Source organism: Morus notabilis, unplaced genomic scaffold (genome assembly GCF_000414095.1).
Source record: "Morus notabilis unplaced genomic scaffold, ASM41409v2 Scaffold1195, whole genome shotgun sequence".
NCBI lineage: Eukaryota > Viridiplantae > Streptophyta > Magnoliopsida > Rosales > Moraceae > Morus > Morus notabilis.
The window spans coordinates 7,501-32,815 of record NW_010361025.1 but is presented as its reverse complement, the minus strand read 5'-3'; the positions used below and the strand labels follow the sequence as shown (position 1 = coordinate 32,815).

At 39.2% G+C, this 25,315-nt stretch overlaps 3 protein-coding genes across 5 annotated transcripts; 1 reads left to right on the top strand and 2 right to left on the bottom strand.

Annotated features, from left to right (window-relative positions):
* Positions 1-132: 132 nt before the first annotated feature.
* LOC112091590 (putative nuclease HARBI1) lies at positions 133-3,464 on the bottom strand. Of its 2 annotated transcripts, XM_024165641.1 has the most exons (5): positions 3,212-3,464; positions 1,279-1,766; positions 964-1,195; positions 376-860; positions 133-304 (listed from the first exon to the last, which is right to left on the bottom strand). In XM_024165641.1, the coding sequence occupies exons 2-4, from the start codon at positions 1,750-1,752 to the stop codon at positions 388-390; spliced, it is 1,179 nt and encodes a 392-aa protein (XP_024021409.1). In that variant the 5' UTR covers positions 1,753-1,766; positions 3,212-3,464; the 3' UTR covers positions 133-304; positions 376-387. The 2 variants fall into 2 exon arrangements, with proteins under 2 accessions (XP_024021409.1, XP_024021408.1); XM_024165640.1 differs by having other exon boundaries at positions 133-860.
* A 5,265-nt stretch (positions 3,465-8,729) lies between these two features.
* On the bottom strand, positions 8,730-12,576 carry LOC21396263 (CCR4-NOT transcription complex subunit 11). Of its 2 annotated transcripts, none has more exons than XM_024165638.1 (12): positions 12,268-12,576; positions 12,032-12,148; positions 11,826-11,918; positions 11,657-11,719; positions 11,340-11,485; positions 11,048-11,198; positions 10,808-10,945; positions 10,064-10,135; positions 9,910-9,983; positions 9,665-9,806; positions 9,120-9,198; positions 8,730-9,009 (listed from the first exon to the last, which is right to left on the bottom strand). In XM_024165638.1, exons 1-12 carry the CDS (start codon positions 12,496-12,498, stop codon positions 8,912-8,914), a joined length of 1,404 nt encoding a protein of 467 aa, XP_024021406.1. In that variant the 5' UTR covers positions 12,499-12,576; the 3' UTR covers positions 8,730-8,911. The 2 variants fall into 2 exon arrangements, with proteins under 2 accessions (XP_024021406.1, XP_024021407.1); XM_024165639.1 differs by having other exon boundaries at positions 11,657-11,716.
* A 4,244-nt stretch (positions 12,577-16,820) lies between these two features.
* LOC21396262 (probable carboxylesterase 18) lies at positions 16,821-18,302 on the top strand. The gene has a single exon (XM_010098092.2). It carries the CDS (start codon positions 16,929-16,931, stop codon positions 18,108-18,110), a length of 1,182 nt encoding a protein of 393 aa, XP_010096394.2. The 5' UTR covers positions 16,821-16,928; the 3' UTR covers positions 18,111-18,302.
* The last annotated feature ends 7,013 nt before the right edge of the window (positions 18,303-25,315 follow it).

Here is a 25,315-nt window from a genome sequence, read left to right as displayed (position 1 = left end):
CAGAACACAGAGGCTAGGATTACATTTACATGTAGGACCCATTATCGTTCCTGATAATTCCAGAACTAAATACCAACAAAATTGGCACAACAAAAAACAAACGATCAATCATATTGAGATTTGAGACTTCTCCCCCAATCACATGATATTATTTACATGCAGCAACGCGTTACAAAAAGCATAGCATGATTGTACGCAAAACATATAAAGAGAAGAAGGACGAGCCAAAAGCAACAGAAACTTACAGTTAACAAAACAAGTGCACGGAAGAACAATTGTCCTGCCAACGAAGCAAAATTTCCACCTAGGTTTAGCAAAGTAACAAGTTAGCAGTTGTACGCCACGTCACGAGGGTCATCTCTCAAGAAAGCTTACCATCACAAACAGTCACCAGTCATCCCATTTATTAATGAAGTTATCCCACATTGCAGCGGCAATCGAGTCTCTCATCGAAAAGGCAACTTGTTCTTGTATTGAAGAAACCAACTGGATTTCAGGTTGTTCATCTAGCTCAGGCAATTCATCCACTTTCACCCCTTCCACACTAGAGAACAGCCAATCCTTCTCTTCCTCGCGGCGGATGAAATTATGCATAACACACGCAGCAATGACTATGTCCCTTTGAATGTGAAATGCATACTGAGGAGCGACTTTGAGTATGGGAAATCGAGTCTTCAAAACCTGAAAAGACCTCTGAATGGCATTCCTTAGAGAAGAATGCCTGTGATTGAATAGTTCCTTTGCATTTCTGGGCAACTGATTAGCACCTCTAAATTCATGGAGGTGATGCCGGACTCCCTGATACGGAGCAATAAACCCTTCCATATTCGAGTATCGCGAGTCCACAAGGTAATATTTGCCTAACACGTTGTAATTATCGGAAATAAGCAACATTGTTTTAATCACTGGATAAGATTCACAAGTAAAAAATTTCTAGTATATTTATAGTCGCACTGCTCAAACCTTCTGGAATCTGGGGGAAATTTTGATCCGGATCATTGAGAACTGCCCTTAATACACGGGAATCTGCAGCAGAGCCTTCCCAACCAGGATAAATGAATATAAATTTTAGGTCAAACGTGCAAGCTGCCAACACATTTTGTGAAAGAACACCTCTTCGGTTACGGAAACGGGATTGATCTTTGGCTGGGACATGAGCAGGGATGTGCATTCCATCAATGACTCCAATGCAGTCCTGAAACAAAAGTAATAAACAAGGTAAAGATGACTTGCCTATAACAACACAGACAAGAAAAATATATGCATTTGAACATGAACCTGGAAATACGGATAGAATCTTTGATTTGAGAGGATTTCGGCGGGGGTGGTGAGAGGTGGTGGCTGTAAGAATTCACGTGACAATGACTTGATTGCCTTCAGTACGTTATTAAAATATCGGCTAATGGTTTCACCTGAGTGTTGGAATCTCTCTTGGATTACTCTGTTGCGCTCATTATGACCGATAATGTTGAGGAAAATTCCCAGCTGCTCCTCTATCATAACACCAGCAGTATCCCGCAACATGGCTCTCTGTCGAAGAATGTCGCACAGCTTGTGAAATACATGTTTGTCCATCCGAAACATCTCCCGACAAATGTGGTCATGACCATTCAGCACTTCAGTCATAAAGCCACATCCTTGTTTGGGTGACAAGCTACGACAAGGTTTGCTCGTAACATTGTTATAGTAGCTGTAGCCGGCAGCAACTGCAATCAATTCCATCTCATCCAGTTCTAGGTCAAAATCATCCATGCCAGCTCACATATCTGCATAAAAGGCATTAAATATTGTACAAGAAAATATAACAATTGAACTTTTGAAAGCATTTCAACAAGTTATGGCTTTCAACCACAGGACATTCTAAATCAATTGATGAAGGCTACATCCGCAAACTATCATCTAGGTTATCAAGGAAAAGGCATGGCCATAAAGTCATAGTAGATACAAAAATTAAACTTTTCAAGTCTGCTCAATTGTACAAGCCATGGGACATTAAAAAAAAAAAAAGAAACATCTGTATATATATTAGAGAAGGTAACTCTCAGCCTAATTCAACTAGAAGAAGCGCCAGACTTTCCCTGCAACCATGGCAACCGCCTCTCGCTTTTAAGGGATATGAAAGTTTCTCTGGCGTTCGGATTTTCAAACAAATCCAAAGCGAAAAAGTAGATCCTTTGATCAACACCTTGCATCTCATCCAAGACCTTAATGCATTTGCTAATAGAAAACCGTTCCTCGTTCTTCATGATGGCGGCCGCCCTCATCTTGGAAGCAGCAGCTATTTCTAGCATGGCGTCCACTATAGCATCGCCAGTGGCCTTGCGGCTTCTCTTCCGACGACCTGAACTCGGCGGCATTCCCGATTGGCGCTTGTTTCCGTCCAACATGTTCACATCATCTCCGGAGGCCGAAGAAGCATCATCATCTATAAAAGGCATCGGGGCACGAGGATCGGCAGACATACTTTGCGCTATTAACACATCAACAATACATCACTTTTTTTCCCCTCTTCCTTTCAACTGTCTTCAAAAGAATGACAATAAGGTCCAAAATCGTTCGACTTACTAGTATAATTATAACACAACATTCCTTGTTTTCTACATATTTAAGGCATTATAAGGAAAAGAGAGAGAGGGAGAAAAAGAATAAATAGGTGTAATACAGACAGAATAGAAGAAAGAGGAAGCCATAAATCAGTCACATAATAAATCACTTTTTAAAAAAAAGAAAAAAAGAAAAGAGAAACTACCACTTTACTTTGTAAAACAAACAACAATGTAAAATAGGGCTGACGAGGACATTTGTAATATGCTTGCTTGCTGCTTTAAAATGTTGGTAAATGATTTAATTTAGGATGGTTATTTATTTATTTATAGAAACGGGCCTTTTTCTTTCCTTTGAACGATTCAACTTTGCATTTTAACTTTATTCGCAAACAAACGCGACAGATTTAGACATTCAATTTACCGAGAATATGAGTTTTAGAATGCGAAGATCACATATTCTTTCTAACTTTGTTAAGAAAAGAAAATTATAGAAAAACATTAGACAAAAATAATATAACGACTTTGAAATAAGACTCATCGTTCTCAGACAGAAACGAAACAATCAAAGCAACAGAAAGGCGAAAATGGCAGAGAAAACTATATATATATATATATATATATATCAAATAAAAATAAAATAAAAGAAACAAGAAAAGAAAACTTACAGCAGAGAGAGCACTTGCACTTTGCACTTTGCAATTGCACTGAGATTCTTCGAATTGTTGTTTGTTTAGGGTTTTCTTTCTTCTTTTATTTTATTTTATTTTATTTTTCCTTTTTTCTGAAGAAAATGAAAAAACCGAGAGAGAGGGTCGGATATATAAAAAACCTCTTTTTTTTCTCTCTCTTTTTTTAATGAGAATTGATGCAGGTCGAGGTCGAGCGGAGTTTCCAAAGAAACAAAACCAGAAAAATGAACCTTTATTCTATATTAATAATAATCAATTAGGGAGTTTAGCTAAAATAGTGGCTTTCACTTTTTTTTTGTTTTTTAGTAATTTGGTCTTTTCTTTTTAATTTTAACAAAATAAATTTAAACTCTTAAAATATTAGTAATTAAACTATTTGAGTCTATTTCTATTAAATTTTTAAAAGAACGCGTCACGTGCTCCAATATAAAAGATATATTAGTAAAATCATACTATTTACTAATTAACAAAAAATCAAAATTAAAAAATCATTAAAAAAACAAAAGACTTGCACTGTTGCAGTCATAAATATTAGTACAACACTTGAGGGAGGGGAGCACGGCGGCATTGGGTTCGCAGCGTCTGGGCGACGCGGCAGTGTGTTTGTGAAGTCTCAGCCGCGACGTTCTGAGTTCGCGGAGTTAGGTTTACAAAGTCGAGTTTTTAATAAGGACAACTTTCTTTAATTTTGATTTTTTAAAACTTTTTCTCACTTTCTTTAGTAAGGATAATTTTCTTTAATTTATTTATTCCATTAAAAATTTAATAGAAATTGACAGAAAAAAACTTAATTGTCAATGTTTTAAGAGTTTATGAATTATTTTATCAAAATTAAAAGAAGATGGACTAAAGTGTTACTTAATAAAAAATTAAAGGACCACCAATGTCAATTACTCTTTTTTATTTTTACTTTTTTCTAACGCCTTGTGGGATGTGTATCGTGGTTATTGAAAAATTATACTATTTTCAATTGTTACGTATTTATACCAACAATCTGATTTGACGGAAAAACACCTACTAATTCCCATACTATACTTATCAAGTTATTTCATAAGTCATAAATGGTCCTACTCATGTTACATAAGCTAAAAAGGTCAAATTTTGTGCATAGTTGTTTGTATAATTAAAAAATATTTTCTTCCTAAACCCTAAGACATTTGAAAATATTTTAGATTCTAAAATATTTTTCATATATATGTAGAGTGGATTGGTTTGGAATTTGGATCGGTTACTTTTTATACTCAATTAGCAACAAATCTGTATATGTACTGACTTAAAAAAGTGTCATCTAATCCAATCTTGCATATTTTTTAATAGCCCTATGCTTGTGATAGGGATGGGTGGCGTACATCAATGCTCATTATCAGCTGTTAGCGATAATGACCATCGATCGGCAGTCATTATTGGAATTTGCTTTAAATGTATTATCATATTATTTTTAACCAAAAAAAAAGTCTGTTGAAACCTAAGCTTGGTTCTGGTGATAGAGTTCTCATACCTTTGCACCTTCAAATGCTACTCAGAGAGAGAGGAAGAAGAAGATGGAAATGGAGAAGAACACGAGAAGAATAGGGTATCATCTGGGCATACACGTTAAGTTTAAGGGATTAATTATCATGATTTTAAATTCAGAGACTGATTTGTCAAACACGTTAAGTTTAGAAGTATTCATGCAAAAAAATCATACTTTTTATCGTTATACTTTCACTTCTAATGGAATAACAAGTTGTTTAACTTTTTACCTTATATAAAATAAGCGGTTTAAATTCCACGAAAGTCCACCAAGAATATTCACACATGCTTGATGTTGAGAATTCATATTGACCAAAACAAGTATTTTGGAAGATAAGTTGGATAATTTCTTCAACAATAAATAATAAAAGAAAAGAGGCATAGAATAACTTTTGGTTTTCTATATGGCACACAATTTAACAACTGCATTCAGAATTAGTGTTGGAACTTTAGGCGGCACGCCTGCCCGAAACTTGAATTTTTTCGAGCTCGACGGGCAGGACCCTATGTCCGCCTGTCCAGCTTAGGTTTTTGGGCTCGGGCAGCTCGAAAAAATGATTTGAACCAAGCACACCGCCCGTTGATACCTCATGCCCGCCCTAAAGCCCGATCAATGGCTAGTTTTTTGACCGTTGTTGCCCGACCCGACAGCCACCCGAAAGCCCAACTTCAACGGCTCTATTTTGTGCCATTGCTCGAAAAACTCGATTCGCCAAGCAAAAAAATAGCCGTTGGATTAAAAAATTTAGGGAAAATTGATTTTTTTTAACCCAAAAATTTCTCTATAAATACCCTCATCCCCTAAACATTTTCTTCACAACATTTCTCACATTCTCTCTCAATCTATTTCACTTTTGTCTCAAATCTCTCTCACAATTTTTCCATAAGCTACAAGCTCACACAAAATCCTAAAGCTCTCTCTCTCAAAGTGCTCTCATTTCAAGTCTCAAAACTCTCAAAGCTCTTTTCAACTTTAAGCTCTCTCAAGCTCATTGTTTATTTTTTGTGTTTTTTGTTAATTAATTTTAATTTCTTTGTTAATTAATTTTAATTTCAACTTTAGTTATGGTGATAATCCTGTTGATCCCCAAAGTCCAACTCCTACTAATATTTTTACTACGCAGGAATCGCAAACACAAGCACTCGAGGAACAATGTCCAATTCTAAATCCTGGTCATAGTGGATCTAGTGGAGGTCATGGTCGCAATGGTGGGGGCGGAGAGGCAAGTACTACTGCTAGTGTTGCAACCTCCAAGAGGAAATGCAAGCGCACCTCCACAGTTTAGGAGCACTTCAACAGATTTGAGGAGGCCAATAATGACGGTAACACTAAACACATAGCTCAATGTAAATATTGTCATTCTAATTTACAAGGTGACACTATTCATGGCACAACACACTTGAGAAGACACTCTGAAAAGTGTCTTCAAAAGCATGGTCAAACCGGCGGATCCGAACTCTGCCAAACACAATTATCATTTGATCGCGCACCGGTGGTCTAACCACTTGAAAATACGATCCGCAAGTCGATCGTATTGAAGTTACGCGATTGATAGAAACATTGGATCAGCCACTTAGTTTTGTTGAGCATCCTAATTGGCACTAGTATATTAAAATTATACACAATCCTAATGCACAATTTTTTTTTTTCAAAAACTACTCTTAGGAAATATATGTTAAAATTATTTAAATAAGAAAAAGAAGTATTAATCAACCTTTTACACTCTACTAGCAGTTGCGTTGCGTTAATAGCAGATATTTGGTATGATGTTGTCAACAAAGATTATTTATCTGTAACCGGATATTATTTCAAAAGTTTCGATTTAAATTAGAGAATATTAGGTTTTAAATGTATTCTAGGATCACATAGCACCGATCTAATATATAATACAATTTTAAATGTTATTGATGAATATAGATTAAGGGATAGAGTGATTGTTATAATATTAGATAATGCTAGTGCAAATACTAAAGCAATTGAATATTTTGAAAATGATTTAAGTTTATTCGATGATGGTACTATATTTCACCAATACTGTGCATGTCATGTAATTAGTTTATTAGTAAAATCTGGTTTAAAATCAATGGCTACTCACATTAAAAGAATTAGAGATAGTATTGCATGGATTCAAGGTAGTAACCAAAGAGAACAAGATTGGTTTAGGATTTTACAAGCATTAAATCTAACTTCTAGAGCATTAGCCCTAGATATGCCTGTAAGATGGAACTTAATTTATATAATGCTTCATCAATGCCTCCCCTATAAAGATGCTATAACAAGCTATATCAGTGCAAAATTAAGAGTAAGACATATAAACATATATGATAAGCAAATTGATGAAACTTTGTATCAATTTTTATGTAGGTTTCATGAGTTACTTTAAAACTTAGTAAAACATATTACCCAACATCACCTTTAGCTTTAGATGAACTTTTAAGAATTAGTATGTTATTTAGTGAATTTAGCGTGGACCCAATTTTAGGAGTTCTTATCGCTTATATGGAAAAGAAATTTAAAAAATATTAATCTAAATTACTAATGTTGTATGGTTTCGGTATTATTTTTAATCCTAGATTAAAATTAGAAGGTTTAGAAAACTTAGGAGTATTTTTGAACATCGATTATTCTTACCAATATCCTATAATAAAGGATAAAATATTCTTTCTATAGTGTTTATGAGAATAGGTTTATAAACACCACTTATGGAGGAGAGGAACCGCAACAAAGAGATGAAAACCTGCATTCATTCATGAATGATTACGGGTTGAAAAAGAAGAAAACTCAAAAAGAAGTTGGGAGTGGATCGTCATCAAGAGGTGGTGGTGGTGATAGCGGCAGCGACGGCTTCAATGAGCTTATGGCGTACCTCAGCGAGAACTTAGTAGTCGACGATAGTATAGAAGTGTTTGATTTAGTTAAATGGTGGAGGGCACGAGCATTAACTTGACCAATCCTTACTCGATTGGCAATTGATATTTTTTCGATTCCAGTGTCCCCTGTTTCATCCGAACAATCCTTCAGTATGACCTGACGAATATTTGAGGAACGTTGAAACACATTGCAAAGGGATATAATAGAAGCTTTGGTGTACATTAACGATTAGGATCATGCCGATCAACGTTTACAAGATACAATTTCACCGACAAACTAAGAATGGCTAGATGAATTTAATAAATTAATATTTTATTTTGAAGACGATATTTCAGCTTCAAATTAAATTGTAATTTATAAATATTTATTTACTTTGGACATTGTAATTGTAATATTGTATATTTATACTTTGTAAATTTGTAAATTTTGTAATTCGTCACAAAATAATTACATTATTTTTTCTTTATTAATTTTTTTCTCAATTAGATTTTCCTTAATAAAATTTTTAACGAGATAAACATGAATTATAAATTTAAAAAGTAATAAACAAAATTAATTTTTTAAATTATGTTGATTTTAATCTTAATTATAATTTTTATATAATTTTTACAATAAATAACTTAATAAATATTTAAATACAAATATAATTAATAAACAATATTATATATAATATATATGCATTATTATAAATATTAAAAAAAATATATAAATATAAATATATATATATATAATTTAGGCTTTTCCGGACGGGCTCAAATTGCCCGACCAAACTCAGACAGTTAAGACTTGCCTGAAACCTAAAAGCCATCTCCTAAATTAATGAAAATACTTGGGTGATAATTGACACCTAAGACTTGCCCGAAACCTACTCAAGGTAGTTTTCAAGTTCAGACGGTCAGCCCAAATTTTTCAAGCGGGTGGACTCAAGCAAGAGCACAAATTCAGTTTTTTCAAACAGTCGTGAGTGGCCTATTCAAAGTTCTATCACTATTGAGAACAATTCATTTTTAGAGTTACCAAAAAGCCATCTCCTAAATTAATGAAAATACTTGGGTGATAATTGACACCTAAAAACTGTTAAAGAGTAGCAATGTACAAGGAAATGTCCCGTTATCTATTCAAAGATATAACATCTTCAAAATATAATCTTGGCTTCAAACTTATTTTGATCCTAAGAGATATATAAAATAGCAAGGAGACAAAATATTCACTAAACTAAAACATTATCTACAAAATGGAAGAGAAATGATTAAAACAGACGATTGTGAAAAGATTAAGGTTGGTTTGTTAAATCATTCCAAGGACTTGAGAAGCCTAAACAAAGCTGCTGCTTCTCTAATCCGCGAGAACTCGATGCAGAAGGCTTGAACTTCAATGAAGAGATCCTTAACTGCAAGGATAACCAAAAAATACATCAAAGACATTCACATTCATCAAAATAGGCAATGGAATCCATTAAAAATCAACAACTAATTACTCTAAGATCCAAAGTGAACTCACCATTGATAATGTTATTTCGGATAAGGCTTTGCAGGAAAACACATACGAGACGCACGAGTCTATTCTGCATGTACTTGTCCTGTGTAAAATGATTTTTCAAAATACACAAAAGTCAATATTGGATGGATAACCATAAGATACTTTGAGCCCGTTTAGTTCGCTAATTCGAGTTTTTAATTCGAGTTGAGATGTGACTGTTTCTGAGAACTTTTTACTGTAACAAAAAAATTAGGTGTGACTATTTCTGAGAGATTTTTACTGTAGCAAAACTAGAATTCTAAACTCGAATCGGTGAAATGAACGGGGCCTTTAATACCTCTCCCAACTACAAATGGGATTACCAAAAGATACTTTTAACATCTCAAACCATCGGAGTATTCAGACGGAAAAATGGTTCTCTAGACAATAAAAAACCAAGAACATGTAATATGGATCACAACTTAACATGCTTGAATCGACAATAGACAGTGCCCATGGCAGCAGAAATAGAAAGCTAACAAAAGCAGAAAGTGTAATTCTAATAGCAAAGTGGTGAGGTGAATTACCTTGATGTTCTCACAGGACGATATACAGTTAGTTATGTACATTCGTATGAACTCGGAAGGAAGCTCCACTGCAGTTGTAAGCCTATTCACAACCTCCATTGAGTGCAGGCTCATGTCCATGTTGACAAGCACTGTAAAGTAACTATGTTAAAGAAGAGATGTCAGAATAGACAAGTCAGAAATTATGCTGCCTCAGCAGAAATAGAAATAAAACAAAGTAAACGAAAGCACTGCCAAAGACATACTCTGCAATTTCAGGGGAGTTTATCAACTTAGTGAGAACTTCAACAGCAATAAGAGGATTATTTTCCACCAATTCCTGAAAAAGATATGCAGAATTATGATGAGAAACCCCAAAGATGCAATGCAAATGAACAGTTAGGGTAAAGAAACACATACTGGTAGCTTTCTTGGTGTGAGTCCACAATGATATACAAGTTTCGGGTCATTTGCTAATTCCAACAAGACTTGCTGGCCAATGCCAAGGAAAAACACAGGGTCATATATTGCTTCAAACGAGAGAAGTAATGTGATGGAAATTAAAATATTATGATTTCTCCATTATTCTTTAATAAACATAAACTCATCTATAGCAACTCTTAAGATTGAATATGATGTAAAACACAAAGGAAAGACTCAAAGCTGTTCTATTTACTCCCCTTCGCATCAATAGTGAAGCGCATCAATAGCGAAACGTATCAATAGTGAAGCTATTTTGTCAAATGTAGAGTTCCCTTCGTCCCAGAATTTCCAAGCACACACTCTTAGTGTTACCTATATTCTCACCCACATGCCACCCGGCATGAGCAAACAATTTTCATCGTCCCTCTATATTCCCACCAAACACACATATCATACACAAATGGATGCACCATTCCATTACTAGTGCCATAATGTGTCCTAACATCTTATATGTTATACATAAAACTGGGGCATTGATAGCATTTTGTTCATCTCATGCACAATGAGAATATATGACACATCAGACATTATTGCCTGGATTGATACACGCTTTAACACATAAAGAAACTTATAACATTAGCATTTGACTTGACGTGATATTTAAATTCGATGTTATGAATTCTATCTCAAGAATGGATTGACATATTATGTACTTTACACGAAGATAAAGTAAATGAGCACCTCCTGTTGGGAAGGAGCAAGTGGTCCCTTCAAGGCTTTTGCAATCAAGTCCCTCACTACCGTTCCTCTGCTGGTATCGACACACATACTGTAGTCCCATAAAAGTTCATGATTATCGCCGGGGTTTAGCCATACGAGCTGTAAGAGGACTAGGATGATTAGTTAAATACTCTAAATCACGCAATCAAAATGGGTCAGTCCATAGAAGCGGGGGAAAAGAGTAAAAAAGAAAGAACTCACTTCACCATCCTGAACCGGGAGTTGTGGAGGAATAGGACGGGCCCATGGAGGACCAAAGCCTTCCAGGGACAAGCTTGACAACAATCCAATGAGCGTCTCATCTCTATCACCAGAACCAAGCTTAGGTTTGGCTCCGTGTTGTAAATCAAACCTTGAAATAAGAATGTGTGTATATATATGCCTTTTAATGTGAAGTGGAAGCAAAAAAAAAAAAAAAAAAAAAAAAAAAAAAAAAAAAAAAAAAAAAAAAAGAAAAAAAAAAGAAGTGCGAATGGGGTTGGATTAAACTGACTCTGACGAGTTAGGATCAGAACAATGGGGAAGATCGGGGTCGGGAAGCGCATTTAAAAGGGAGGCATCCTTAAAAGGGCAATTAAAGGGTTCGACGTGAGCTTTAACGCCGTACTGTTGCTCCAACTGTTCTCGCTTGGGGAACACCTGATGACAAGCAAGTACGAAGGAACATTCATTTGCTTTTTGCTTGGTTCTTCTTTTCTTTATTTTTTAAACAAAATGAACGAACATTGTTATTCAAAGTGTTTTGAATTGTAAAATCTTATTATTTACATAACATAACAATTCATAATTCACAAATATGAATATACATACATGCAGTGAGAGTGAAGGATCAAAACTTTTGATGTAGTGGGAGGCGGATTGCTTAAGAAACTGCTGAAAAGAACAAACAAGAGGTCCGCTGTTCATTAATCCAAAATAGAAATTGAAAACGAAGTCTGTCCGTCATTTATTTTATTTAATAAAAAAAAAAACAACAAACCTCTTTGGAGTTAGGAGAGGGAGAGGAATCAGAGGATAATAGCTGGAGAATAAATGCCCTCTCATATCTTTCAGCTTCTTCATTACAAGCACCCTGATAAATGAGAGCGAATACCATATACAATCATCCTTCTTTTATATACATGTATATATATATATATATATAGATATATACGAGTCTGTGTATGAGTAGTATGAGTGACTTACAGTAATAAACAGAGGAAGGAAAGGATTATTAGAATTGGCAGAAGATTTGTTGTTGTAAGCCTGATGAAGAATGGCGAACCCAACCAAACGCTGTGCAGGGTTGAGCATCTTCTTGTCCTGGTGTCGAAATTCGTTTTCTTAATTTTAATTAATTTGATAAAATCACAAAACAAAAACCCTAATTTGAAAAAAAAAAGAAAAAAAAGAAGAAGAATTGAAAGCTTTTTGTTGGTCACCTGCAAAAGGGTGGAGAGAGAAAAGGAAACGACGAATTGGGAGAAGGAGAGGGCTGGGAAGGAGGATTCGAAGTCGGAGACGATTTCGAGGAAAGGGCGTTGGTCGGCTGCTCTCAGCAGATTGAACAGCTTCACACTTTCATCTGCGCTCAGCGTCATCTTCTTCTTCGTCTTCTTCTTACTACTGTTATTATTATTATTATTCTTCGTACTCATATTTTTCTCGCTCATTCTCTGTTATTCTCCAAGGAACCTGAAATCTCCAACTCTTTTCTTCCTTCCTCTTCTGCCTTTCCTTTGCTCTCTCGATCAAATCTCATTAAACTGCCCGTCTCACTCCTAAGTCCTGGGTATTGTTAACTCCCTCAACTCGACTGGGCTTCTCCTACTCTTCACGGCCCACACTCAGGCCCATTCCTTTTCCCCACTAATCTTCTCTTTCTTTCTTTTTCTACCCCACTCCTCCGTTCTTTATCTATCCTTTTCTATTTTTGAATCACACTTGCAGTTACAAAGAAGATCTTGTGAACCACCCAAATTAATCACGTTGTTGATTTTTTCTTTTTACAAAAATTGAAATATTATCTGCACACGGATTGTTGAATAAAGCATTTAATGTCGTTTTTTCCATTTCTATTTTATCAAATTTAAACCAAATCCAGAAATTTCTCTAAAATGTTGACATAACTTGTTTTTTACACCCAAAAGATATTCTTGGAACCATAGAAATTCTAATATATATATATATTGTATTGGTTTAATTTTGCTTGATAGGGATAACTAACGAGTGCCTGTAGTTTTCTATCGTTTAGTGTTTAGTGTTAGTGCTGCAACTTCAGGCGGCGGGCATGCCCGCTGCCTGAAAATTTTCGGGCACGGCGGGCAGGTGCCTCTCGCCGCCTGACCACGGTATTTTTCAGGCACGGGTTCGGGCAGCCCGAAAATATTCATTCCCCCGACTGTCCGCCGCCGTGGAGAAGTCGTCCCCAGCCGTTTGCCGGATTTTTTTGAATTTTCCGGCATTACTCGAAGTTGCCCGAATTTTTGTTGCTCGTGCCTAAATTTTTTTTACCGTAGCCCGAAAAATGCCCGAATTTTGAACCAAATGGATCTTTTTTGCCCGAATCCGACTCGAACCCGAATTTTGCCGAAAATTCGAACCCAATGGTCGGATTTTTTACCGTTGCTTGACCTGCCCGAAAATTATACTAGCCGTTGGACCTGAATTTTTTGGAGAAAATTTTTTTTTTCAACCCAAAAATTTTTCTATAAATACCCCCCTTCCCCCCAACCATTTTCCTCACCTAAAAACTCTCATTCTCTCTCAATTTATCTTAATCTCTCTTAATCTCTCTCAAATATATCTTAATCTCACTTAAATCTCTCTTCATTTCTCTTAATCTCTCTCAAAGCGCTCTCAATCTCTCTTATTTTTCATAATGGCTTCTTCTGGTTATGGTGGTGATATTCCCATTGATGCCCAATTCAACATCGAAGAAGGGCAATTTCTTAATGTTTTTCAAACGCAGGAATCGCAAACTATGGAAAGAGTTGCTGATGAAACTGTAAATCCGACCCCTGGTGGATGTACTAGAGGTCGGGGACGTAATAGTGGTGGCACTGGTGGCCGTGGAGGAGAGGCAAGCGATATAATTATTTTAGGAATCATATGTAGCCCAAGTAGGAGATTGTTAGGAAACGTGGGTTTCCTATATTGTGGGCCACATATTTATTCAATAATTATATTAAGCTATTTAATTATTAGGCTAATTAAGTGATCTAATTATGAAAAGTCCAAATAGTCTCCTAACAGGATGTGGGCAGAATGGGTGGATACCCATATTGACCCAACTAGGTTTAATGGGAGCCTAATGGGGCAGTATATAAAGAAACTTAGGTTATGGTCCTCAAAACGTCAAATTATTCGGCAGTTTTCATTCTTACCCATCTAGAGAGAAAACACCCTATTAAGGAACTAAGGAGATTTGATTGAGGAAGACAATAACCGTCGTGCTCGTTATCTTAGAGAATTCTACTGGAGATTCAAGGCTGCATCAATAGAGACAGATATTTATCCTAACTTATTTTCTTAATAATTTAGTGGGATGATTCCTAAAATGTGAAACATGGATTTAAAAGATCCAACATATTATAGTTATTTTTCTATTTATATTTTTTAAATTATTTTTCTACGTATCTATTATCTATTCTATTACTTTACTACTATATAAAATAGTAGAATTTAATGTGGTTTTTCTCTCTCTCTCTCTCTCTTTTCTCTTTTTTTTTTTTTTTTTTTTTTTTTTTTTGCTTTTGGTGTTTTTTTTTTTGCCTTCTTATTTTTTTTTTTTGTCTTTTCTTCCTCAAAGTTTATATTCATCATACTTACTCTTTTTTTTTTAACTTTTTTTTTCTTTCATTTATCCTAATTAATTTTTTTTTAAGGTTATAGATATTTCTTTCCAGTAGCGCTCTTATATATCGTGTTCTAAATATTTTTCTCACAAATTTCTTTCAACGTACAACCTTGACGCTTTTTTTGTTTTGTTTTTGCTTGTGGTGTTTTTTTAGCTTTTCATGTTCCTTTTTTTTCTTTTATTCCCCCAAATTTTATATTCTTCGTACTTACCATTCTTTTTAACTTCTTTCTTTTATTTATCTCAATTAATTTTTTTCTAAAGATTATTATACTAAGATGTTTGCTACTGGTATTGCTCTAATATATTGTGTATTAAAAGTTATTCTCACAATTTTCTTTCTAATTGTCTATTTGTCTCACTATAATAAAATTTCAAAAATATGCCCTTGCCCCCTTTTTTTTACCATCTTCTAGACCACTACTATCCTGCACATATAAAGAGTTGTCGTGGCTTTATTATTCCTTTTTTAGTCGTCTAAAACGAGTTGTTTTGGCTCTTTTTTTTTTTTATTACTTTGAAAATGATGTTGACTCTTTTTTAAGAATATTTCATGTATTTTTACAATTAATCATAACATTTTCGCTGAATGTACTTCTCTAAAAAAATAAAAGATTATGTGTGGGATATTTAAACTCTACATTTTATTGTAGAGTTAGGTGTGCAATCTTCGTTAGAACATGCATACTACCATTTAATATATACTCTTTTTTAATCTCTATGTAAAAATCTTCATATATATTTTTTCTTACTTATTGTTGTTTGTATTTTATGTTATAAAAACTTCAATTATAACTAATGTACCAAAACTAATATACCATTATAAAAGAGAGAGTGTTTTTCTTTTGCACTAGAATAATGTTAGGAATATAAACTCAAATCTAAACTCTTGTGTACCAACTGATGTAGCATGTAAGTTATCATTTTACTATTAATGGGTGTTTAAAATATTACCACATCAATAATAAAAGAGATTACATCTACATATGAAAAGATGACAACTCATGCGCTAAATTAGTTGATACATAAAAATTAAAATTTGAGTTGGTATTATTACCATTACTCTTTGTACTATATAATTTGATCAAGTTGTTTTGTCTTCTAACGCTTTACCATTTTTTCCTTTATTATTAAAAAGATAAAACAACGTGTGTGGGAGGGGACATAATGATTTTATTTTTAATACAAAAATAAAAATGAAATTATTTTAAGAATTATTATAAGACTAATTTTGAAATTGCGTTTGATTAATTTTTTAAAAAATTATTTTGAATATAATAAAAAAGTGAAATAGTATTTAATTTAATTATTAATTAATATATTATAATATTATTGATAAATACTAAAAATGAAAACAGAAAAATAAAAATAATTTTTAACTGTTTTTTAATTTTTTTATAAAAATTAATTTTATTGTTATTTATTTTATTTTTATTTTTAAAATATTTACTTAACAAATATGGTTTTCATTTTTGTTTTTCAAAAAATGTGTAGAAATGTTTTAGAAAATAAGTAAAAATTAATTCTGAACGCCCAACGAGTGAAAGCCATGTGTACGCCTGTATAATTTAGGTGACAGTCACAAGACCGAATAATGAATTGATTGAGAATTATTTCTTTTTTATTTCTGAAAAAAAAAAAAGAATAAAAGATCGTATTGGTTGCGCTCCTGTGGGCCAACGTGCTGAGTAAGTATACGTAGGAGTGGATTGGGCCCTTTGAGATAACGCCCATATTGTCATTAATGCTATGTTTAATAAGAAAGAAAGAAAATATGAGAAGTGATGAAAAATAAAAATGATAGAAAGGAATTTAATTTTTTTTTATATTGTTTAGTATGAAAAAATAAAAAAAAATGAGTTTATTTTTACTTATTTGGTATTAGAAGTTAAATTAAAAGGAAAGAAAAAATCTTACTCATAAATTATTTTTATACCCTTAAATTTTTTACTTGAATGTTGATAAAGAAAAGAGTAATTTAGTAACTTTATTCACTTTAATGAATTGTCTCAATTTATCATCTCATTTTCTGCCCACTTATAAAAAGAAAAAAAATAATAAAACCCACATGTATTATTTTTCACTCCATTTTTCATTTCTTTTTCTTTTTTCTCTTACCAAACAACCTATATTTTTATTTTTCCACCCAAAATCTCTTCACCTTCTTCCTTCCTTCTACTTTTCTTTCCTACCAAACATAACTTCCCAATCCTAATCGCCCCGCCTCCCATCAATGAATGCTGAATGAATGAATGTGTGTTTATATATATTAAACAAACAAGTAACCACCGGCCACCCACCCACCCACCCCCAATATTTCATTCATTCATAATGTCGAGCTCCGACTCCGACGGCGTAAGAGATGGAAATCGTCTGCCGTGGGTGACCCGTATGACCGTCTCATTCCTCTCCTTCGTCACTGACACTTCTCGTCGCTCCAACGGCACCGTCAATCGCCGCTTCCTCCGCTTCTTCGACATCCGATCCCCTCCCACTCCCGATCCCAAACCCAACGCCACTGGCTCACGATCCGTCTCCACCTCCGACGTCACCGTCGATCCCTCTCGCGACCTCTGGTTCCGCCTCTTCATCCCGGCCACCGCCTCCTCCGCCGCTCCCAAATCCCTCCCGGTACTCGTCTTCTTCCACGGCGGCGGCTTCGTCTTCCTCAGTCCTGACTGTTTTGCCTACGACGCCGTCTGCCGAAAGATGGCTCGCAAGATTCCGGCTGTCGTGGTGTCCGTCAACTATAGGCTTTCTCCGGAGCACCGCTGTCCCTCCCAATACGACGACGGATTCGACGTCCTCAAATTCCTCGACGTAAATCACGACGGCGTTCTGCCCAAGGCGGCCGACTTGTCAAGGTGCTTTCTGGCGGGAGACAGCGCCGGCGCCAACCTGGCTCACCACGTGGCGGTGCGGGTGGCGAGGAAGGGCGGCTCGTCGTCGTCGTCAAATCTGGGCGCCGTTCGGGTGGAGGGGCTCATAGCGATACAGCCGTTCTTCGGGGGAGAGGAGAGGACGGAGGCAGAGATGAGACTCCCGCGGGGCCCGGTGGTGACGGTGGAGAGAACGGACTGGATGTGGAAGGCGTGCTTGCCGGAGGGGGCGAGTAGGGACCATCCGTTCTGCAACGTGAGTGGAACCCTGGCGGAGGACATATCGGGATTGGAGGAATTTCCTGATCGGACGGTGGTGGTAGTTGGGGGGCTGGACCCACTTCAGGACTGGCAGAGGAAGTACTACGAGTGGTTGAGGCGCTCCGGCAAGGATGCACGGCTTCTGGAGTATCCGAGGATGATTCACGCTTTCTACATCTTTCCCGAGTTGCCCGACTCAACTCACCTCCTCACTCAACTCAGGGACTTCATCTACAATCCCACCACCAACTCCAACTCCAACTCACCAACAACTCACTGTCATTGATCCTTTCTTTCTTTATTTCTTTCTTTATTTTCCTTTTTTTGGCGTTTTCTGATGAGGAAATGGAATGGGAAAGATAGAGAAAGGAACTGCTTTAATTACTAGTCAAAGACCGCGGCTGTATTAGTTGTATTATTTCCTAATATTTCGGTGCGATTAATACCTACTTGGCTGACCTTTCCTATGCAGTGCAAATTTTTTTCCCTCCTTTTTTTCTTTTTCCATCCAATTTTAAGATATTCTGTGACAGTGCCAGATTAGACCTTGGTTGGTTTTAATTCATTTGCACGTGTGAGATTCAATGGCATAGTTGAATTATTTTAAAATTTTCATTACGAAGATCAATTTCGATCTACTGACTATTCATTTTTAAAATTACTTCCTTACATTGTAAACTCTAATATTTACTAAATTTTAATCATAAGATGAGTAGGTGATAATAAATTGAGTAGTTGATAAAAAAAAATATTATGAGAATTAATGAGATTGATTTTTATCTTCATTAAATTTAAAAATTTAATAAATGGCGTGTATATTAAATTAAAAAAAAATTATGAGAATTAATGAGATTCAATGGCATAGTTGAATCATTTGATGCATAATTTCATTTTCTTTGATCCATGAAATGTGTTGGACCATTCATATTACAAGTTGGATCATTTGATGCATAATTAATGAGATCTACAAAATGGATCTCTATTATTATGTTTTAGCGGTATATATATATTGCATCATCGGAATACGGTATTATGGACTACTGACTCTGGATGGTTAGTGCTAAAACATCACAAACTTATTGACGCCAGCTTTATTTTGAATACCCAAAACTTGGAAGAACCAAGCTCTTTCCAAAGCAAATTATAAGGGGCTTAGAAAAATTTTGGGAAGAAATGGAATCATTTGTACACATGGGAAGTTAAGTTACATGTTTTGTAATTAGTTTTCAACCGCTCTTTTCCGCTCTTGGAAATTAGCAGGTTTTGAAGCTTTCACCTTTTTGGTGTTGAATTAAGTGGGTCAATTTGTTGAGTTCTATAGGTTTTTGATATAATTTGTTTTCATATTTGGAATATATTATTATTATTTTTTTGCTAAAAATTAGGTTAGTCGATAAGCTATCAGTAGTTTACATATTGCTCCGAAGCAAATTAAACAAATATGACACAAGCTAATCATTGAAGAAGCAGCACAGAAACTCACATCACTGTTATGTTTCTTTTTGGGCTGAAAGTAATGAAATGGCTCAAGCCCAATTTCAGAACCAGCCAAATAAACAACTAAAGACAGGTTCTTCACACGTTTAGCTAAATTGAAATACTTATGTTGACATATGGTTAAGTTTTCGAAATATATTAAAAATTACAAGATTCGATATCATCAAAATAACAAAATATGACACAATTATAAAATTTTTGTTATTTTTATGATGTTTTAAAAATTATGATAAATTAATTAGGGTTTAGAGTTTAGGGGCTCAGGTGTTAGGGTTTCGAGTTTACGGTTTTCGGGTTTGAGATTTGGGATTTGGGGGTTGGGTGGATTAGGGGTTGGGGTTGGGGTCTGGGGTTTGGGATTTTTGGGGTTTAGGGTTTAGAGATTTGGGAGTTAGGGGTTGGGAGTTGGGGGTTAGGGGTTGCGGGTAGCGGGTTTGGGGTTTGGCATTTGGCATTTGGGGTTATGGGTTAAGGGGTTAGGGGTTTAGGGTTACAGTTTGGGGGTTTTGGGGGATTTGGGGGTTGGGAGTTGGGGGTTAGGGGTTGTGGGTTGGGAGTTGGGGGTTAGGGGATGCGGGTTTCGTGTTTGGGGTTTGGGGTTAAGGGTTAAGGGGTTAGGGGCTAGGGGAGTTTAGGGTTGGGGGTTTGTAGTTTGGGGTTGGGGGTTTATGGTTTGGGGTTTGGGTTTTAGGGTTTTAAGGTTTAGGATTTAGGGTTTAGGGTTTTAAGGTTTGGGATTTGGGGTTTTTGGGTTTAGGGTTTAAGGATTACAGGGTGTTTGAGGTTTGAGGTTAAGGGTTAGGGGGTTTGGGGTTTAGGGGTAGGGGTTGGGGGTTTTGGGGTTAGGGATTTAAGGTTAGAAGTTTGGGGTCTAGGGTTTAGGATATAGGTTCTTGGGGTGGGGGGTTTGGGGTGTTAGGGGTTTAGGGTCTAGGGATCTTGGGTCTAAGGTCTAGGGATTAGGATCTAGGGTCTTGGGGTTCGGGGGCTTAGAGTTTAGGGGTTTGGAGTTTAGGGTTTAGGGTATTATTTCTTTTTTATTTCTGGTTTAGGGTTTAGGGGTTTAGGGTTTAGGGTTTAGGGTTTGGGGTTTTGGGGTTTTGGGTTTGGGGTTTGGGGTTTGGGGTTTAGGGTTAGGGGTTTGGGGTTTAGGGTTAGGGGTTAGGGGGTTAGGGTTAGGGTTTAGGGTTTAGGGTTTAGGGTTTAGGGTTTAGGGTTTAGGGTTTGGGGTTTAGGGTTTTGGGTTTGGGGTTAAGGGTTTGGGGTTTGGGGTTTTGGGTTTAGGGTTCCGAGTTTAGGGTTTGGGGTTTGGGGTTTTTGGTTTGGGGTCTAGGGTTTGGGGTTTGGGGTTTAGGGTTTGGGGTTTGGATTTTAGGGTTTGGGGTTTGGGGTTTCAGGTTTGGGGTTTAGGGTTTAGGGTTTAGGGTTTCTGGTTCAGGGTTTGGGGTTTGGGGTTTGGGGTTTGGGGTTTTGTGTTTAGGGTTCAGGGTTCTGGGCTCAGGGCTCAGGGTGCAGTGTTTAGGGCTAGGGGCTCAGGGTTCAGGGTTAAGGGTTCAGGGTTCATGGTTCAGTGTTAAGGGTTCAGGGTTCAGGGCTCGGGGTTCAGGGGACATGGTTCAGGGTTCAGGGTTAACGGTTCAGGGTTTAGGGTTGTGGTTTTACGGTTTAGGATTTGGGGTTTGGGGTTTAGGGTTCGGGGTTCAGGGTTCGGCGTTCGGGGTTCAGGGTTCGGGGTTCAAGGTTCGGGGTTCACGGTTCACGGTTCAGGGGTTAGGGTTCGGGGTTCACGGTTCAAGGTTCACGGTTCAGGGTTCAGGGTTCAGGATTCAGGGTTCAGGGTTTAGGCTTCTTGGTTCTGGGTTCAGGGTTCAGGATTCAGGGTTCAGGGTTTAGGGTTCTGGGTTCAGGGTTGGGGGTTTAGGGGGTTTTGGGTTTAGGGTTCAGGGTTCAGGGTTCGGAGTTCGGGGTTCAGGGATCGGGGTTCAGTGTTTGGGGTTCGTGGTTTGGGGTTCGGGGTTCAGGGTTTAGGGTTTAGGGTTTGGGGTTTAGGGTTTAGGGTTTGGGGTTTTGGGTTTGGGGTTTAGGGTTTGGGGTTTGGGGTTTGGGGTTTGGGGTTTAGGGTTTGGGGTTTTTTGTTTGGGGTTTAGGGTTTGGGGTTTTGGTTTAGGGTTTAGGGTTTAGGGTTTGGGGTTTGGGTTTTAGGGTTTGGGGTTTGGGGTTTGGGGTTTGGGATATGGTGTTTGGGGTTTAGGGTTCAGGGTTCTGGGCTCAGGGCTCAGGGCTCAGGGCGCAGGGTTTAGGGCTAGGGGCTCAGGGTTCAGGGTTCAGCGTTATGGTTCAGTGTTAAGGGTACAGGGTTTAGGGCTCGGGATTCAGGGGACATGGTTCAGGGTTTAGGGTTCGGGGTTTAGGGTTCAGGGTTGAGGGTTTACGGTTTAGGATTTGGGGTTTGTGGTTTAGGGTTCGGGGTTCAGGGTTCGAGGTCCGGGTTCACGGTTCATGGTTCAGGGTTCACGGTTCACAGTTCAGGGTTCAGGGTTCACGGTTCAGGGTTCATGATTCAGGGTTCAGGGTTTAGGGTTTTGGGTTCAAGGTTGGGGATTTAGGGGGTTTTGGGTTCAGGGTTCAGGGTTCAGGGTTCAGGGTTCACGGTTCACAGTTCAGGGTTCAGGGTTCACGGTTCACAGTTCAGGGTTCAGGGTTCACGGTTCACAGTTCAGGGTTCAGGGTTCACGGTTCACAGTTCAGGGTTCAGGGTTCACGGTTCACAGTTCAGGGTTCAGGGTTCACGGTTCACAGTTCAGGGTTCAGGGTTCACGGTTCACAGTTCAGGGTTCAGGGTTCACGGTTCACAATTCAGTGTTCAGGTTATGGGTTGAGGGTGCAGGGTTCATGGTTTAGGGTTCAGGGTTTAGGGTTCAGGGTTCTGGGCTCTGGGCTCAGGGTGCAGGGTTAGGGCTAGGGGCTCAGGGTTAAGGGTTCAGTGTTTAGTGTTCATGGTTCAATGTTAAGGGTTCAGGGTTTAGGGTTCAGGGTTCAGGGTTCAGGGTTTAGTGTTCAGGGTTCAGGGTTCAGGGTTTTGGGTTCTGGGGTCTAGGTTCAAGGTTGGGGGTTTAGGGGGTTTTGGGTTCAGGGTTCGGGGTTCGAGGTTCGGGTTCACGGTTCACGGTTCAGGGTTCAGGGATCAGGGTTCGGGGTTTAGGGTTCGGGGTCACGGTTCAGGGTTCAGGGATCAGGGTTCGGGGTTTAGGGTTCGGGGTCACGGTTCAGGGTTCAGGGATCAGGGTTCGGGGTTTAGGGTTCGGGGTCACGGTTCAGGGTTCAGGGATCAGGGTTCGGGGTTTAGGGTTCGGGGTCACGGTTCAGGGTTCAGGGATCAGGGTTCGGGGTTTAGGGTTCGGGGTCACGGTTCAGGGTTCAGGGATCAGGGTTCGGGGTTTAGGGTTCGGGGTCACGGTTCAGGGTTCAGGGATCAGGGTTCGGGGTTTAGGGTTCGGGGTCACGGTTCAGGGTTCAGGGATCAGGGTTCGGGGTTTAGGGTTCGGGGTCACGGTTCAGGGTTCAGGGATCAGGGTTCGGGGTTTAGGGTTCGGGGTCACGGTTCAGGGTTCAGGGATCAGGGTTCGGGGTTTAGGGTTCGGGGTCACGGTTCAGGGTTCAGGGATCAGGGTTCGGGGTTTAGGGTTCGGGGTCACGGTTCAGGGTTCAGGGATCAGGGTTCGGGGTTTAGGGTTCGGGGTCACGGTTCAGGGTTCAGGGATCAGGGTTCGGGGTTTAGGGTTCGGGGTCACGGTTCAGGGTTCAGGGATCAGGGTTCGGGGTTTAGGGTTCGGGGTCACGGTTCAGGGTTCAGGGATCAGGGTTCGGGGTTTAGGGTTCGGGGTCACGGTTCAGGGTTCAGGGATCAGGGTTCGGGGTTTAGGGTTCGGGGTCACGGTTCAGGGTTCAGGGATCAGGGTTCGGGGTTTAGGGTTCGGGGTCACGGTTCAGGGTTCAGGGATCAGGGTTCGGGGTTTAGGGTTCGGGGTCACGGTTCAGGGTTCAGGGATCAGGGTTCGGGGTTTAGGGTTCGGGGTCACGGTTCAGGGTTCAGGGATCAGGGTTCGGGGTTTAGGGTTCGGGGTCACGGTTCAGGGTTCAGGGATCAGGGTTCGGGGTTTAGGGTTCGGGGTCACGGTTCAGGGTTCAGGGATCAGGGTTCGGGGTTTAGGGTTCGGGGTCACGGTTCAGGGTTCAGGGATCAGGGTTCGGGGTTTAGGGTTCGGGGTCACGGTTCAGGGTTCAGGGATCAGGGTTCGGGGTTTAGGGTTCGGGGTCACGGTTCAGGGTTCAGGGATCAGGGTTCGGGGTTTAGGGTTCGGGGTCACGGTTCAGGGTTCAGGGATCAGGGTTCGGGGTTTAGGGTTCGGGGTCACGGTTCAGGGTTCAGGGATCAGGGTTCGGGGTTTAGGGTTCGGGGTCACGGTTCAGGGTTCAGGGATCAGGGTTCGGGGTTTAGGGTTCGGGGTCACGGTTCAGGGTTCAGGGATCAGGGTTCGGGGTTTAGGGTTCGGGGTCACGGTTCAGGGTTCAGGGATCAGGGTTCGGGGTTTAGGGTTCGGGGTCACGGTTCAGGGTTCAGGGATCAGGGTTCGGGGTTTAGGGTTCGGGGTCACGGTTCAGGGTTCAGGGATCAGGGTTCGGGGTTTAGGGTTCGGGGTCACGGTTCAGGGTTCAGGGATCAGGGTTCGGGGTTTAGGGTTCGGGGTCACGGTTCAGGGTTCAGGGATCAGGGTTCGGGGTTTAGGGTTCGGGGTCACGGTTCAGGGTTCAGGGATCAGGGTTCGGGGTTTAGGGTTCGGGGTCACGGTTCAGGGTTCAGGGATCAGGGTTCGGGGTTTAGGGTTCGGGGTCACGGTTCAGGGTTCAGGGATCAGGGTTCGGGGTTTAGGGTTCGGGGTCACGGTTCAGGGTTCAGGGATCAGGGTTCGGGGTTTAGGGTTCGGGGTCACGGTTCAGGGTTCAGGGTTCAGGATTCAGGGTTCAGGGTTTAGGGTTTAGGGTTTAGAGGGTTTAGGGTCAAGGATTTAGGGTCTATGGTTTAGGGTATAGGGTTTAGGGTTTGGGGTTTAGGGTTTGGGGTTAAGGGTTTGGGGTTAAGGGTTTGGGGTTTAGGGTTTCGGGTTTGGGGTTTGGGGTTTGGGGTTTCGGGTTTGGGGTTTTGTGTTTAGGGTTCAGGGTTCTGGGCTCAGGGCGCAGGGTTTAGGGCTAGGGGCTCAGGGTTCAGGGTTCAGGGTTTAGGGTTTAGGGTTTAGGGTTTAGGGTTTAGGGTTTAGGGTTTAGGGTTTAGGGTTTAGGGTTTAGGGTTTAGGGTTTAGGGTTTAGGGTTTAGGGTTTAGGGTTTAGGGTTTAGGGTTTAGGGTTTAGGGTTTAGGGTTTAGGGTTTAGGGTTTAGGGTTTAGGGTTTAGGGTTTAGGGTTTAGGGTTTAGGGTTTAGGGTTTAGGGTTTAGGGTTTAGGGTTTAGGGTTTAGGGTTTAGGGTTTAGGGTTTAGGGTTTAGGGTTTAGGGTTTAGGGTTTAGGGTTTAGGGTTTAGGGTTTAGGGTTTAGGGTTTAGGGTTTAGGGTTTAGGGTTTAGGGTTTAGGGTTTAGGGTTTAGGGTTTAGGGTTTAGGGTTTAGGGTTTAGGGTTTAGGGTTTAGGGTTTAGGGTTTAGGGTTTAGGGTTTAGGGTTTAGGGTTTAGGGTTTAGGGTTTAGGGTTTAGGGTTTAGGGTTTAGGGTTTAGGGTTTAGGGTTTAGGGTTTAGGGTTTAGGGTTTAGGGTTTAGGGTTTAGGGTTTAGGGTTTAGGGTTTAGGGTTTAGGGTTTAGGGTTTAGGGTTTAGGGTTTAGGGTTTAGGGTTTAGGGTTTAGGGTTTAGGGTTTAGGGTTTAGGGTTTAGGGTTTAGGGTTTAGGGTTTAGGGTTTAGGGTTTAGGGTTTAGGGTTTAGGGTTTAGGGTTTAGGGTTTAGGGTTTAG